The sequence below is a fragment of the Acomys russatus genome, chromosome 31 (assembly GCF_903995435.1).
Source record: "Acomys russatus chromosome 31, mAcoRus1.1, whole genome shotgun sequence".
In the NCBI taxonomy this organism is placed as follows: domain Eukaryota; kingdom Metazoa; phylum Chordata; class Mammalia; order Rodentia; family Muridae; genus Acomys; species Acomys russatus.
In genome coordinates this window covers 9,908,052-9,924,805 of record NC_067167.1, presented here as the reverse complement: position 1 = coordinate 9,924,805, position 16,754 = coordinate 9,908,052, and the positions used below count along the sequence as shown (strand labels likewise).

Sequence of the window (16,754 nt, the reverse complement as noted above, 5' to 3'; positions counted from 1 at the left end):
GTACATTATTTTGCTTGGTTTTTTTCCATGTGCTTCTGTGTCACTGAACAGTACTTGCTATGATGAACTATGTTATTTCTTGTAGGTTAGTGATACAGTAAACAGTGCAAAAACTGAACACACAGCTGTGAAGGGAACTTCAGTGAAAAACAAGCCAGATTTCAGAGCAACAGATTCTAATGCTGGCTTACACTCACCTTTGGCGCCTAATGCTTCTAACAACAACAGTTGTATGACGGATATGCTATGGAAGAATGAAGGTACAAAAGCAAATTTTAGTAAAATTAAACCTTTATAATATTGGGGGGGGGAGCTGGAGCAATGGTTCAGTGGTTAAGAGTGCCACCTGCTCATCTAGAGGTCCTGAGTTCAATTCCCAGCAACCACATGGTGGCTCACAACCATCCATAACGTGATCTGATGCCCTCTTTGGCAGGTAAAGCATTCATATGCAATTAAAGTGGGGTTGTTTGTTTAAAAAAAAATATTGGTAGGGAATTTTAAAGATACTACCAAAGTAGTCGTTACTCTGTGTGTGTGTGTGTGTTTCATTTTTCGAGACAGGGCTAGTCCTGGCTGTCCTAGAGCTCTCTGGCCTCAAACTCAGATATCCACCTGACTCTACCTCCCTGAGTGCTAGGATTACAGGCATGTGCCACGGTGCCCAGCTGTGTGTGTGTGTGTGTGTGTGTGTGTGTGTGTGTGTGTGTGTGTGGTGTTGCTTGGTTGGTTTGGGGTTTTTTTATTTTGTTTTGTTTTTTGAGACAGGGTTTCTCTGTGTAGTCTTGGCTGTCCTAGACTCACTTTGTAGACCAGGCTGGCCTTGAACTCACAGCGATCCACCTGTCACTACCTCCCGAGTGCTGGGATTAAAGGTGTGTGCCACCACACCGGGCCTGTGTGTGTTGTGTTTGAGACAAAGTCTTACTATATAGCTTGGTTAGACTGGAACTAACAGAGATCCATCTGCCTCTTCCTTCTGAGTGCTGGGATTAAAGGCATATTACATGGTTTTGGTAATTTTTCTCATAGTGAATGTGGTTAACAATTGTAAATAAGAAATTTCAATCAGAGAAAATCTTGGTGCTATTGAGGTTGACCAGTGTGACTGTCCCTGTGCTTATTTTCTGGACACTTTTAACTGTATGATTATGTGTCTTATTTCTGTTTGCAAAGTGTTGAGATTTCTGCTTGACAGATAGTGGCCATTTAGTAGATAGTTGGGTAGCAGGTATCTGATTTAAGGTAATTCAGTTGTGGGAACTGTTAACCACTCCCATTCATGAGACATCACAATTTGGTGGTTTTTTTTTCCCATTTGAGTATTCTGTTGTATTTTGTTTTGTTTTAATTTTGTTTTCTAAACAGGATCTTACTTTGTTGACCTTGCTATCCTGGAAATCACTACTGTAGCCTAAGCTGACGTACACTTGTGGCAATTCTGCCTCGGATGTAAAGTGTTGAAGCCACTGTGCCAGGCTGTATTTGCATATTCAGATGCCATGCGATACAGATCAACTAGCTTGTGATCCCAGTATCTAAATTAGTTTTTAAATTCTGGCGTGTCCCTGGAGTAGAAATGGGGCTTTTAAGACATTGCGATAGCTCTTCTAAGTCTAATTGTTTCAGGCATCCAAATGTAACAGGATAAACATTCTTTTTATTTGCATTTGGAATCTGCAATCTGCAGTAGATGAAAGCACTATAGCAAGAGTGTTTCCTGTGCTGTGCTCACTCATTGCTTACACAAGAGGAGCACTTTGTGGGTTTTCCTTTTTGTTTGTTTGGTTTCCACTTTTTTGTTTTGTTTTGTTTTGTTTTTTGTTTTTGAGACAGGCTCACTCTGCCCCAGGCTGGCCTAGAATTCAGCTTTGTTTCCCAGACTAGCAGGCCTCAAGCTCCTAGTCACTCTCCTGTTTCCCCCTAGCTAGACATGGTGGCACATCCTGTTATCCCAGCACCCAGGAGGCAGAGGCAGGAGGCTCACTGTGAGGATAAGGCCAACTTGCTCTACAAAGTGAGTCCAGGACAGCCAGGACTATTCAGGGGAACCCTGTCTCAAAAAGCAAACCAAAATAAAACAAAAAACAAGTGCTGGAATTATAGACATTGTCCACTGTACCTGACAGAGTTCTAGCTTTCTTAATGTAAAGGAATTGTCTGGTATAGATAAGCTTGGTTCTAAACCTCCAATTTAAAATTTCTTATTTGTCATTTTATAAGAAGTTTATATGTTGAAAACAAAAGTTTTCCAAATCTTCAGTAAAATTGCTACTGAGCAAATGGTAAAGCCAGAGGTTGCCTGACACATCATGAACACTCTGTCAGGGAGTGGCCATTCGGTCTTGGGTTATAAGGCGTGTGATCTTCGTTACAGATTGGAAGAGCTGCCCAGTATGTGTCTCCAGGAGTGGAGGAGTGATATGATCAGATCTGTGTTCTCCTTGAAAGCACCCTCTCTGGCTTCACAGGAGGAAGAGGCGGGTTGGTTAGGAAATAACTGAAGTTCTTTCAGGACAAAACCGTGGGGAAGGTAGAGTAGGGAAAAGCTCTTAGTGTGCCTTTAATATAAAGGTACATTAAACTTCGCAGCTGTTTAGTTATGAGAGGAAAAAATGAGTCAAATAGGAGTCTGTTTTAGCTGAACATCAGGTGGACATTGACCTTATCAACTATAAATATAAATGTAGAAATTACCTAAAATGTAAGTTCCACAGGAGCAGAGGCCCTGTTGACATGCTCACTGCTAGATTCCTAACAGTACTGTGCTCAGGTTTGAGTGCTTGACTGGCATATGCAGGGAGATCTGCTTATAGCCGGAGGTGATGGCGCATGCCTTTAATCCCAGCACTCAGGAGGCAGAAGCAGGTGGATTGCTGTGTCTATGAGTTTAAGGCCAGCCTGGTCTACAGAGTGAGCTCCAGGACAGCCAAGGCTACACAGAGAAACCCTGTCCCGGGGGGGGTGGGGAGAAAAGAAAAATGGTGGGCTTCACTGCTTATCTTCCACACTGGAGAAGAAGACAATGGACAAGATCATAACTACATGTCTAGTTTAGGACAGAGAAAATGTAACATAAGGAAATTCATGCCTGAGCCGGGCATGGTGGCACACACCTATAATCCCAGCACTGGGGAGGCAGAGGCAGGTGGATTGCTGTGAATTCAAGGCCAGCCTGGTCTACAAAGTGAGTCCAGGACAGCCACGGCTACACAGAGAGACCCTGTCTGGGAAAAAAAATTCATGCCTGAGACACACACACTCTAAAATGAGTGGTAGGGCCATTCGATCTATAGTTTCGTAGCACACAATGTCAACATTTAGAGTGGAAGAGGGGGCTGAGGCATTAGGCGTCCATGATGGGTCCAGTGCACCTTTTCTAAATACTTTACACCCAGTGGCTAATCCACAGTAGTGCTTTGTGCAGTGTTTATGTATATGGCTGTGAAAACTTAAGCACCGAGAAGTCCACAAAAGCAGTGCGACTCAGGCATCTACAGGCTTTATACTATTAGCCATTTCCCTCACTGGGCGTGGTGGCACATACCATTAATCCCAGCACTCAGGAGGCAGAGACAGGTGGATCTCTTGAGTTCGAGGCCAGCCTGGTCTACAAAGTCCAGGACAGCCAGAGCTAGATATAGGAACCCTGTCTCGAAAAACTAAAACTAAAACAAAAGCAAACCCTGGGCTCCTCATGCTTCAGCACATAGAGATGAACTACGCAGTGGCTTGGACCTGTGGACAGTCAGTAATGCCTTAACTAGGCTCTCCAGTGCTGTCTCCAGCCTGCGGAACATGGCATCCCCGCAGACCGTTACAGCTGAACCACCCAGGACAAATAGGACGGTTGTTAAAGCTGAGACCTCACTAGCAACGTTCAGCACCAAATCTAAACTTCCTCCCTTAGGAAAGATTAGTCCAGGGGATTTTGACAGTCCTCTAAGTTGATTGGTTTCTAACTGTGTCACCTGTTGTTCTTTTATGCTAGGACTGGGTTCCATCTTTAGTAAACACCAAATCTTGTGGAAGGAATCATTAGGACTAGTTTGAATGATTCTTGACTACTTGATTCCTCTGTGTGTGTGTGTGTGTGTGTGTGTGTGTGTGTGCGTGCGCACACGCGCACACGCGCACAATACTCACAGATGTGAGTGTGTGCACATGAAGGCCAGAGACACATTGTGTGTCTTCTTCAGTCACTCTGCACCCTGTTCTTGGAGATAGGGTTTCTACTTTTTACATGGAGCTTGCCAGTTTACCTAAGCTGGCTGCCCAAGAAGCCACAGAGACCTGCCTTTCCCTGCCTCCCAAGCCTGGGATAGGACCATGCCCAAGTGTCTCACATGGATTCTGGGATGAAACTGATTGAGATTATTTTCCTAGGTCCCCAGTTGTTTTTGTTTATTTGCTTTGTTTTGTTTAGTTTTTTGAGACAGAGTTTCTCTGTGTAGCCTTGGCTGTCCTGGACTCACTCTGTAGACCAGGCTGGCCTTGAACTCACAGAGATCCACTGCCTCTGCCTCCTGAGTGCTGGGATTATAGTTGTGCGCCACCATTCCCGGCTTGTTTCTTTAATCGTAGTAAAATGTAGACTATAATATGGACTGTGTTTAAGTGTTTGATGTAATTAAATACCCTGTATATTTATGAACTGTGTTTCACAATATCAGAGTGATTATTTAATACTTAACTGATGGTTTGATTTTCAGTTGATGAAATATGTGCTCTGCCTGCAACTAAGATCAGCCGTGTAGAGGTGCATGGTGCAGCAACACCATTTTCTGTAAGTGTATGCCCTGGTGATGATTCTCATTCTAGATGAGGATGTGTGTTTAAATAAAAAGCTTCTTACATCAGCGGGGCGTGGTGGCGCACGCCTTTAATCCCAACGCTTGGGAGGCAGAGGCAGGTGGATCACTGTGAGTTCGAGGCCAGCCTGGTCTACAAAGTGAGTCCAGGAAAGCCAAGGCTGCACAGAGAGACCCTGTCTCGAAAAATAAAATAAAATAAAAAATGAAAAAAGCTTCTCATATCTCATATAGTAAGGAATTGATATAAATTTAGAAGTAGGTAGGTTAGTAGGAAATGTTCATAATATGTTTAGTCAAAAAATTAATACAATAATAATGGCTATTTTGTGGTCCCAATTCTGATATAAAAATGCACTTAATACACATATTCACATTCTCGGTGTATCAGCTCACTATGCTGCTGTATTGTGATAGTATCTCAGTTGCTAGGTAACTGTCTCTGGGATGTGAGGCCACAGATAATTTTGATATTCTTCTCTATACTTTTAAATTTTATTTTAATGAGCATACCCATTCTGTGTTAATGTAAATTACACTAACTGTTAAAAGGTGAAACTTGTTATGTAACAGAAGTGCTTGGGTAGCTCTTTCATAACAGCACAGCAGAACTTTGTAATAACAGATTGGTGTGCAGGCAGGCAAGCTCAGAAATCTGACCCTGAGTTGTTTCATGGATGGCCATAGTGGCTCTGCATGTCACACTTAGATGCTTGCAGAGTGCCTCAGAGATAGACCAGGAGTGCCTTAATTAGATAAACGATGGCCATATGGTCATCATATGACCACATGCATGCGTGCATGCATACATACATACATACATACTGTTTTTAGGGTTTTTAAAAAAATAGTCATTTCATTTCTGTGATTATTTTATTGCTTGCTTCCTTACCATTTAGAGTCTTTGAGACTTATGCATGGTTTTTTTCTTTTCATTTTTGGAGTTTAGATCATGTATCTCCCTTTATCAGTGTTCACCTTTCCAAAATGTTAGCCTGTGTTTGTAGACTGTTCTCAGGGAAGGGTTAGGAAATGCAAATATTTTCCTTCTGACTCTGTTTTGTAATGTATCAGCCACAGCTGTGTTTGTTATTTCAGCTGGAGCCACACGCTTTATAAAAAAGTTGTTGAAGAGTTTTTACAGCTTTAGCAAATGAAGACTAGTTTAAAGTGGCTCCTAACTTTAAAGACTTTTCTAGTTAGTTGACTTTTTTTTGTTCGTGCAACCTGAATAACAGAGAATGTGAGTGCTAAGCGCGTGCCTGTGCTGCTGTGTAATGACTGAAGTGCACATTTGTTTTGAGCTTGTGGAAACAGTGTGTCGTTTATAGGAAGATGTCTTAAACAGGCTGGGATGAGTGTGACTCACCACTGAAAGCAGCTTAACTTAGAGGCAGTCTGTAGGACAGTTCAGTGTCTCCCTTTCAGTATACACTGAGATGTATTCAAATTGCATTTTAGTTTTGAACATCTTGTCTCCCTTGATGTTTGGAGAAGCATAGGTATTTCAATTACAAAGATCTCTGGGTCTCTGCTTGTCTGTTTGAATCTAGAGAAAAGGCCAGCTTGGAATGGAGTTTTCTACCTGTTCCTTCTGGAGCAGACCATAGCATTTCTGTAAAGGAGTTACACTGTCTGCATGTCTCCCACAGTGCTCTATAGAACACTGGCATTAACCTGTCACTGATTGGCAAGCGTGCTGACTGCAGCCAGGTGGATAGTAGGGCGCTCCTGTTACACCCTGTCTAACGGCATCCCTTTCCACTGTCAGCTGACCTAGTCTGTTTATTACGAGCTTGTAGTGCTGTTCATCCATGTACCCACTTGTAGATCACTGCATGGGATTACATCAGTCTTGACATTTCTATGTGTAATGCAGTCTTCATAAATAAATTTTTCTTTCTCTGAAATTAGAAAGAGACACCTTCAAATCCAGTGGCTGTTTTGAAAACAGAACAACAATGGTGTGATGTGGGAATTTTTAAAAACAATACAGCTTTGGTGAGCCAGTTTTATTTGCTACCAAAAGGAAAACAAAATGTGTCAAAGGTAACTGTTGATAAATTATTTACACTTTGAGAGCTGAGGCTATAACTGTGCCAGAATGCATGTCTAGCATATATGTGAATTTTGCTACAATTCCTAGCACTTTACAAGGTGAATTATGATCTCTGAGAGTGAGATTATTTTGATAACTCTGAGATTATTTTGATAACTCTGAGATTATTTTGATAACTCTGAGATTATTTTGATAACTCTGAGGTATTTTGATAACTCTGAGATTATTTTGATAACTCTGAGGTATTTTGAAGGAATGAGATTGTGGTCTTTCTATAGCGAATTAATTGACAGTGCTCCATATGTAATCATCTTATTTACTATTTGTTTTGTTGTTTATTTTTTTTAAGATTTATTTATTATGTAAACATTATGCATCAGATCACATTATAGATGGTTGTGAGCCACCATGTGGTTCCTGGGAATTGAACTCAGGACCTCCGGAAGAGCAGTCAGTGCTCTTAACCGCTGAGCCACCTCGCCAGCCCTGTTGTTTGTTTTTCAAGACAGGGTTTCTCTGTGTAATAGCCTTGGCTGTCCTGGACTCACTTTGTGGACCAGGGTGTCCTTGAACTCACAGAGATCTGCCTGCCCCTGCCTCCTGAGTGCTGGGATTAAAGGTGTGTGCCACCACCCCTGGCTCGTCTTACGTTCTTAAATACTGCTTTTGTAAATATGGCACAAACGCATTACTTAAAAGTAGTCTATATTACTAAGGTGCATTTCTTTTCTTTATTGAGACAGAGTCTCATGTAGCCAGGCTAGCCTCAAACTTCCCTTCCTGTCAGCCAAGGCTGGACTTAAACTCCTGCTCTCCTGGTTCTGCCTCCCAGTTACTAAGATTACATTTATAATTGAGCTGGGTTCCAAGGCATAAAGATCTGGTCTGGGGAAATAAAGTAAGGGCTTTAGAAGATGTCTCAGCTAGACAGTGCCTGTCTTTAGTCCCAGCACTTGGGCAGACAGATCTTTGAGTTTAAGGCCAGCCTCGTCTGAAAAGTGAGTTCCAGGACAGCCAGGGCTATACATAGAAACTTTGTCTCAAAAACAAATGAGCAAAAATAACAGCAACCAAAGCCTGCTTCGGGCTGGGCAGTGGTACCCTGGTAATCAGCACTCAGGAGGCAGAGGCAGGCCTGGTGTACGTAGTAAGTTCTAGGACAGCAAGAGCTACATAGTAAGAGCCTGTCTCAAAAAAGAAAGCACTACTGTGTTCAGTTATTTCAGATAAAGGGCATCCAATCCAACCTATATATCACTCACCAGTTCAGTTTCTCCAGCAAAATTTTTGGTGCCTCTCCTTGTTCATGTTGAATATTTTCAATTCCTGTTAGAAACAACAATTCTAGGGAGCTGCAGAGATGGCTCAGAGGTTAAGAGCACTAGCTGTTCATCCAAAGGTCCCGAGTTCAGTTCCCAGCACCCACCTGGTGGCTCCTCTATAATGAGATCTGGTGCCCTCCCCTGCCATGTAGGCTTACGCCCTGCAAGAATGCTGGATCCATAATAAACAAATATATTAAGAACAAAAACGAAATTCCAGTAAACAATCATTACTTTTATGGTTAGTGATATTCTTGGCTGGAGCTGAAGCTCTGTCCATGTAAAGACACGTTCACATGAGAAGACATGTTAGCTGCCAAATTTGTCTTAAAGAACAAAAGAGCAGAAAAATCTGCAGCTAGTAAACTTGAGTTTGAATTTGTGTGTGTGTGTGTGTGTGTTTGTTTGTTTGTTTGAGACAGGGTATTTCTGTGCAGCCCTGGCTGTCCTGGAACTCACAGAGATCTACCTACCTCTGCCTCCTGGGAGTTGGGATTAAAGGCGTGTGCCACCACTGCCCAGCTTGAGTTTGACTCTCTAGTTCCAGCAGTCTTCAGTGTGACCTATGGCACGTGTGACCTGTGTCCTTCCTGTAAAGTAGAGATGACCAGGCTTCCAGGCAGTGTGCTGGCCCACTGGCGCTCTGCCTTGCCGCGGTCTGCTAGCTGGGGAGAAGTACAAAGGGATCACCTTCTCTAGATAAGAGTCTGATTCAGAGGGGCTTGAATAAGTTCTGTATTAGTTTTACTCTTTGTGTGAGAAAGGGAAATGCATGATGGAACTGGAACTGGATCCTTAAATTACAGCCGATTGCTTTTGTTGTTGTTTTTGGAAACAGGGTTTCTCTTATAGTCAGTCCTGGACTCGCTTTGTAGACCAGGCTGGCCTTGAACTCACAGAGCTGCCTTTACAGCTCATTCTTAAAAGTTCTGTCGTTAAATAAAAATTGAAGTATAAGTTTGAAATAGTAAATGTATCTTTTCTAACTTTTGCATATTTTAAATTTTAGGTAGGAAATGCAGATGTACCTGACTACAGTTTGCTTAAGAAACAGGATCTTGTTCCAGGAACAGTATACAAATTCAGGGTCGCTGCGATCAATGGTTGTGGAATAGGCCCTTTCAGCAAAATCAGTGAATTTAAAACATGTATCCCTGGTTTTCCTGGAGCTCCTTCTACAGTCCGAATTTCCAAGGTACTCAGTCAGGTCCAGGAAGACTTGTCTGTGGTGCAAATTATTTGAGACTTCTGTGTTTAGACATTGTTACTAACACTTGAAAGACACCCAGGAGATGTGGGTTACATGTTTAAAGGTTTGTTTTATTAGCTGTGCATGGGATTTTTCAGTACCAAGTTGCAAGATGAGTTATAATATGCAAACCACAGAGGGACTGGGAAATCAGTTCGCATTATCCTGGTTACATCACCAAGAGTTCATTTCGGAGAATTTTAAATTTTAGGACATAGGAAATCTGATTATATTTTATAATAAATCTTGCTCTTTGTTAAGGAAGAAAATCCCCTTTGGAGGATATGATAGGCTGACTGGCTATTTAAGCTTCACTTTGTTTGTGGAAAGTATGTGTACACTGTAGAGCAGTTAAGGGAGACTCTTAATCAGCAGTAAGAGCTCCAACCCTAGTGCACCCACAGAAGGGAGGGCTCTGTGTTCTAAAGAGGGAAAACTGGAGAGCCTTCACCTCTTTCTTCCTCTCCTCTAGAATGTTGAAGGTATCCACCTTTCCTGGGAGCCTCCAACCTCACCTTCTGGAAATATTCTGGAATATTCTGCCTACTTGGCTATCCGCACAGCACAGGTGCAAGATAACCCAAGCCAACTTGTGTTCATGAGGATCTACTGTGGTCTGAAAACCTCATGTACAGTGACTGCTGGGCAGCTTGCAAACGCACATATTGATTACACGTCCAGACCCGCCATTGTATTCAGAATATCTGCAAAGAATGAGAAAGGCTATGGACCAGCCACACAGGTTCGATGGCTTCAAGGTAACAATAAGAAAGCACCTTTGAGTTGAGTTGTTTTGTTAAAGCTGTTGTAATGGTTATTTATTAGGAGCTGGTTAAGACAATGTGTTCTGTGCGAGTACTCTCTCCCACTGTATTGCTAGCAGTTATGAACTGAGTTTGTAAGTTGTTCTTAAAATGTATTTGCTCACTTCTAGATCCAAATAAAGATAGAAAGAAGCAAAGACTGGAAATTAGTATATGGATTCTTCCTTACCCATATAGCTACTTACAAAGAAACAAATAGCAAAATGAAGATAGAGGCCGTGAGGTGTACCCCCCTTTTCTGTTATGAGGGCTGTGTCACTCAGTTGTCCTGCAGCCACTGAGATAGTCTGGTAACTGGCTGTGGTCCACCTTGCTGTGTCGAGTGCTGCCCACACCCTCCGACCGGTCCATGAGCAGTGCTCTTCTGTCAGCTGGCTCCCAGTGCAGACATTTATGATTGCAGTCTCAGTAGCTACTCTATTCCTTCGTTTGCAGTTATCACAGGCGTAAGAAACTAAAATAGAAAGGCAAGGTCAGGAACTCTGCTTTTCAGTTTTAAAAAAATATTTTCGAAGAATCATAGCAAAATATAAAAAAGATAGTGGATAGTCTCGATCATTATAAAGCACTTAATCTTTTTGGCTTTTACTTCCTGCACTAGCAGGTGAAGGCAGTAGAAGAGGTTTCCTGTAAAGTCACTTTCAACTCTGAAATTTTCTGTTTTCCTTAGGAGTTGGGTATAAACCAGACCATTGTCATGGGTCAGCAGTCTTAATGGCTCTTAACTGTGCTTTCCTATCACTTCATTAAAAATCAAAAATTATGTCCTTCTCTCGAAGAAAGAAATCAGCACCTTAACAGGACACACGTTTTTAAATAGTGTTTTAACATTTGTAAGATTTTGTAAATGCTCTAGATGTTTTATTTTTGCATTATTTTTACCTCAAAATTATATATGCTTTTTTATACCAGAAATAAAAGCACTAGACAGCCAATTCAGGCTCCTTGCCACCTTAGAGATGCAGATAGTCCCGTGACCACTTGGCTACAGGTAACTTCCTTTACAACTGTTGAAATCTCCTATTTGGCCTCTTAGTTCAGAAGTGAGCATGTACAGAGCAGGAACTGCAGAGAAGACCTGGCAGTTTGAGAGCTGCCATAGCTGCACAAGCACAGGTCCAGCTTCTTACGCCATAGTCGCATGCCAGTCAGGGTGACTGGGTAGCTGTGCCCTCCAACTGTGTGTATGTTATGCCCAGTGACGGTGGAGCTAATTGTGAAGAATGATAGAGATGCCAGCTACTAACTTAAAGTGTATAGAATATTTTAATATATAATTTTTGTAAAGAACTGGGATTTTTATACTACAGTATTTGTAATGTGTCTCACTAATTAAATTTCTCTTGAAGAAAATATGCAAACTGTTAAGACACATGAGTGGTTTCTGAACTCTAAAAATAAAATAAATGCACTACTATGGTGTTGTTAGAATACCTTTTGGGGATACGTGAATCCTTAATCATTAAGTGGGTACTTTCCAAGCAGTGTTTACAAGGAGCACCTCTGGTTGGTTATTCCAGCAGCTCCCCTGAGGAGAGCTTCACTCTGCCTTCATTTAATTTATGTGCTTTGCTTTTGGCAGCGCTTGCTTTTTGCACTAGTAGACTTTGAACTTACCTCATTATTATGTTTATAATCATTTGTGTAGCTTCCATGATGTGTCTGATAGAAGCTAAAACATATCTTAACCAAAGTCACATGGTATGCAGATTTGCACATATGAAGTAGTAGGCTTTCTTGTATGTATGAGCTCAGCTGAGAAGAGTAGCTGGTTGCAGGAAGTGTATGTTTCAAGCCCAGTTACTTTACTTTATTAGAAAACTTTTGGCTTCCAATTCTATTCTCTGCATTAATTAACAGTTTGCATCTCAAAACATTTATCTTATTGTTGAGGAATAAGTTGATGTAAAGCAGATTAGAACATTGGTTTTGTGTGTGCACATTTTTACCTATTTGGTATATGATTTAGCTTATTTTGCTTAAAGGCATCTTCTATTCTAGACCAGGAGGCAGATATGAGCCCATGGCTCTAACATGCAGTTTGCTTCTTTCATGAAAGCATAGCCTTTCTATACTAACCAATTTGTTAAAATAATAAATCTTTTTACCTGGAGAATTGCCCAAATTGTATTTTTTTCATTGGCATTACCTCATTAGGCATAAATCACGTTTCTGTTTCTATTTCTGTTATACGACTGGTGGCTGAAAGACAGACACCCTTAGCAGATGTGTGGCTTTGCTGTTAGCAGTTCCTGTGGTGTTTGAGCTGTGTCCATGAGTGGGACGGCCTGCCGCGCGGACATGCGCACCTGTAGCTTCTGAGGACTCGCACATTGTGAGGCTATGATCTGACTCATGCAGACGTTGTTTTCTTTTTCCTCCATCGCTTCTTTCCTTTTTTTGTGTGCTGGGGATTAATTTGGGGCCTGGGCAACCAAGCCAGTGTTCTAATATCAACCTAGCCCAGGCAGATATGTCTTATAAGAGGATTTACCTTAAGTTAAAATGTATTTCTTTCCTCTCTCAGCTATGTAAGTCTTTGTGTCACAGGTCTTCTGTGTGTTCTGGACTTTGGTTCACACAAGCAGTAAAACCATTGTTGATATTGCATGTTCTTAGAATTATGTTTTCTAAGATAATACGTATTGTCCTTATTTTAGTTCAGCAAATTATTTTGGCAGTTTAACTAGAAGTAAGTTATATATAAACTCAATCTGTATTTAAAGATTAAAATAATCTGATTGCATGTATGAGGCACCTTTGCCCCATAACCCAATTACATGTATAATTGTCCATAGAGAAGTGAAACTGTTGGCCCATTATTTCAAAGACTTGTAGACTCTGCTTAGAGAGTGTCTGCTGTAATTAAAGGGCTTTTATTTAAAATGGTAGCCCATTGACATAAAAACCATTTGTTCATCTGTCTGGAGTAACTAGTGTTTGGAACTCCTGTGGTCATTTGCTCCCATATGGAGAGACTGCAAGTAGGCTTGAACTTGCTCTTTGGCCATTCGAAGTGTAACTGTTGTTTCCCAAGCCTGACTTGAGGCAGTTCTGTGTGCTGTGTACCAATGATATGTAAAATAAAAGCACTTTTTTGCTACAAAGTTACAGGTGTTCTTATTTGCTTTGAATGATACAATAGCGTAGTGGTGGCATAGCCAGACTGTGGGTGCTGATGTGTGTGTCATTCATTTGACTGCAACAGGTAGTCTCTAACTAAGATGGACTGTTTAGAAGCTGAAGTTAGGCTGTGGTCAGGAGTCATTTTCTCTAAGGTTTGATGCCCATTTATCCCTTACTGTATTACAGTTGTGATCTGCATGCAAGCAAAACAGACAGATGGCTCCAAGAAGCAGTCTAGACTTGTTCTCAACTTTTGGAGTCTTTTGCTTATTTTTTGGAGTTTTTTCCTCCCCCTTCACACTATGTGGTTTACAGCAGCAGGTTCTGCCCTGCTGCTCCGTTGAGATGGCTCTAGCAACGATCAGGTATACTGCTGCCTTCCCAGGTCTCGGGCTTTCTCCTCATCCTCATCTTGTCACATGGGCACCCCTTGGACTTCACACAGTTTCTCATGTCTGTGATGCCACACCTGTCTCTTCACATACTGTCTCCTGTCTGTAATCCACATTTCCGCTCCCACCATCTTTATTAACTTGACCAGTCTGGCCACAGCTTCCCTGCCCTCCTCCACCTTCAGGGCGATCTGACTGCGGCACTAGGCCTTCTTTCTTCACGGTGTAGAAAATGATGTCCCCTTATTGGTCCCTTCCCCTTTCTGATGGTGTGTGTTGAGCTGAGACTGGGTCTTTGTATCTTCCATACTGGGCAGTTAATGGTGCCTAAATGTCTTAACAGGAAATAAAGAAATTCACCACCCTTCTGTTTTTCCACTCCAAAGTCTCAAATCAGAATCAAGATGGAGTGCTTTTGAAGGAGAGATAACCTGGGGAAATAAACTCTTTAGCTTTGTCTTTAGGAGGGAGTTAGGAGGGAGATACTAGGTCTCAAAGAGATCTCAAACTTTAAGATCCTGATCTTAGTCATTTTGTGTGTGTGTGTGTGTGTGTGTGTGTGTGTGTGTGTGTGTGTGTGTGTGTGTGTGTGTGTTGGGGTATCTCTGTGTGTGTGTGTCTGTGTCTGTGTGTTGAGACAGGGTCTCACTATGCAGCCCTAGGTGTCCTGGCACTTACATGTAGATCACGCTGGCCTCAAACTCAGCCATCCACCTTCCTCTGGCTCCCAAGTGTTGGGATTAAAGGTGTGCACCACCACACAGGGAAGAAGTTAGTCTAGTCTGACACTAGAGAACTCCCTGTCTGGAGACGATGGCAGGCTCCCCGGGCACGCCACTGTCGTCATCTTGCTTGGTGGAGTATTGTACAATACATCACTTTTGTTTAAAGAGATTTGCTATGAAATACTGTGTGCTAACCATAAACTATATATGGATACAAAAAAAAAAAAAAAGGTAAAATGATAACGACTTTTATCAAACTTTTGCTTAAGCAGAACACACTTAACTGCCCAGGAACACGTGCCCCTCTCGCCTCCCTTCCTACACACCACACAGTGTAAATGTCCTGGATTCGTTTTTAGTGGTTATTCCCATGTTTTTATACGTAGCTGTCATACATGTGTATGTTCTTAATAAAATACCTAGATTGACCTGGTTTTTGAACCTGTATGTAAAAGGAATCATGATGTATGTATCTGTGACATATTTTCTGGTATATTTTCATTTACATCCATGTTTATGCACAGGAAGTCTTTCATGTCTTCACTGCTATATAATAGTCTATTGCATTACTATACAATTCTGTTTGTTCTTTTTTTTACCAAGATTTGGGTTCTTATTCTCAGATTTTTGCTATTGAAGACAATGCTGCTGTGGACATTCTGGCCAACTGTAATGTAAATGCTGTGTTCAGTGCTGAAAACAGTGACTGACACAGGACAGATATTCAGTAAGTGCTTAAGGGATGTGCAGCTTACTGTAGCCAGGTCCTTGTATGTGCAAGTTGTTCTAGGTCAGTGGTTTTCGAGTGCTGCAGCACGGCTCAATAACCACACCTTTTAAAGAGGGTCTTTGAGGACAACCGTGTCCACTACTCCATTCACTGAGACACTGTGCTTTCCCCCAAGTTCATATTGTCCTGCTGTGTAGCAGCTCAGCTGATACCTGTTCAAGCATACACATGTATGGTCTGTGTCTTTAAAAGTTGGCATGTAGTTTCTCATGTGGTAGTACTAACAGATGTACCTTGCATGTGCTGCAGTTCTTGGAAAGCCTCGGTAATCTTTAGGGATGTGAGTGGGTCAGAGACCATAGACTGGAACACCGCAGCTTGCAGGAGGCGGCTACTGTAAAGCTGAGCTGGGCTGAGGTGCTCCACTGGCAGCATGGCTGGGGTTCCTGGAACTACACCCTGGCCACGCTTGTTCTTGACTGTCTAGTATTTGCCAGCTGGAGGCATAGTATACAGTACTTCATGGTGGGTTTAAATTTTATTTCCCCAATTACTGATGGAATAATTTTTCCATATATGAGTCATCTTCTGTGAAATACTGAGTAGTGTCTTTTGCCCATGTTTGATAACTTGTTTTTCATTGACACATATGATTTCTATGTATGTTCTGGGTGTCAGCCTTTTGCATATGGTACGTACATTTCCTACCAAATTTGTGCATTGTCTTCTGTAGTTGTGTTGAACGTGCTAATCAACTTGGAGAAAACATCAGTCTTTTCCATGTGTCTTCCAGTCAAAAGCATTGTATGTCTCTCCATTGATGAGGCGTTCTTTAATGTCTTCCAATAAACAAAGTTTTCCCTATGAAAGCCTCTGTCTTACATTTGATTTCTCTGTAGAAGTGTGTGTGTGCATGCGTGTGGGTATATATGCCTTTTGTTGAGACAGGGCTTCTGTAGCCCTGGCTGTTCTGGAACTTGCTTTGTAGACCAGGCTGGCCACCTACTCACAGAGATGCACCTGCCTCTGCTGGGCCCAAAGGCATAGTCTATCTACTCAACTTTTTCTAAAAGAAGTACATATATGTGTGTGTATTTACATCTCACAAATGAATTACATGTGAGAGCAAGCATGTGTTCCCCGCAGCTCCTGTGTCGAGGTCAGAAGACATCCTATAGGAGGTTTTTCTCTTCTTTCACTGTGTAGGTTCAGCTTGGCAGCTCGCGCCCTTACCCACTGAGTTATCTCACTGCTCCACTATAGAAGTCTGAGGTAGACCCTCATGCGTATTTTAATTGGAATGTTAAAGGTAACTGGACTTCTTTAACTCACCAAGGCAGTAGGCATGTTTTCGAGCCCCTGTACCAAACACCAGAACCAGGGTAATTTAAGTCCCTATGCTGCTTGTGACTTAAATAGCTAAAATTCTTTGTCACTCTTAATTTAAAAGGGAGTATTTACAAAATTATAAGACTAACAAGCTTATTACGGATGGTAATCAGATGTAACCCAGGAC

General features: G+C 41.8%; 1 protein-coding gene across 2 annotated transcripts in view; it reads left to right on the top strand.

The window, feature by feature from the left end:
- The window catches only part of Hcfc2 (host cell factor C2), a 36,935-nt gene extending 22,937 nt beyond the window's left edge, over nucleotides 1–13,998 (top strand). The window contains exons 10-15 of one of the 2 annotated variants that reach the window (XM_051172776.1): nucleotides 86–260; nucleotides 4,713–4,786; nucleotides 6,726–6,860; nucleotides 9,202–9,387; nucleotides 9,914–10,199; nucleotides 13,578–13,998. In XM_051172776.1, coding sequence (XP_051028733.1) covers nucleotides 86–260; nucleotides 4,713–4,786; nucleotides 6,726–6,860; nucleotides 9,202–9,387; nucleotides 9,914–10,199; nucleotides 13,578–13,735 — 1,014 coding nt within the window. In that variant the 3' untranslated portion in view covers nucleotides 13,736–13,998. Of the gene's footprint in view, nucleotides 1–85; nucleotides 261–4,712; nucleotides 4,787–6,725; nucleotides 6,861–9,201; nucleotides 9,388–9,913; nucleotides 10,200–11,177; nucleotides 12,005–13,577 lie in introns of those variants that run through there. The other variant, XM_051172777.1, reaches the window with a different exon arrangement.
- The last annotated feature ends 2,756 nt before the right edge of the window (nucleotides 13,999–16,754 follow it).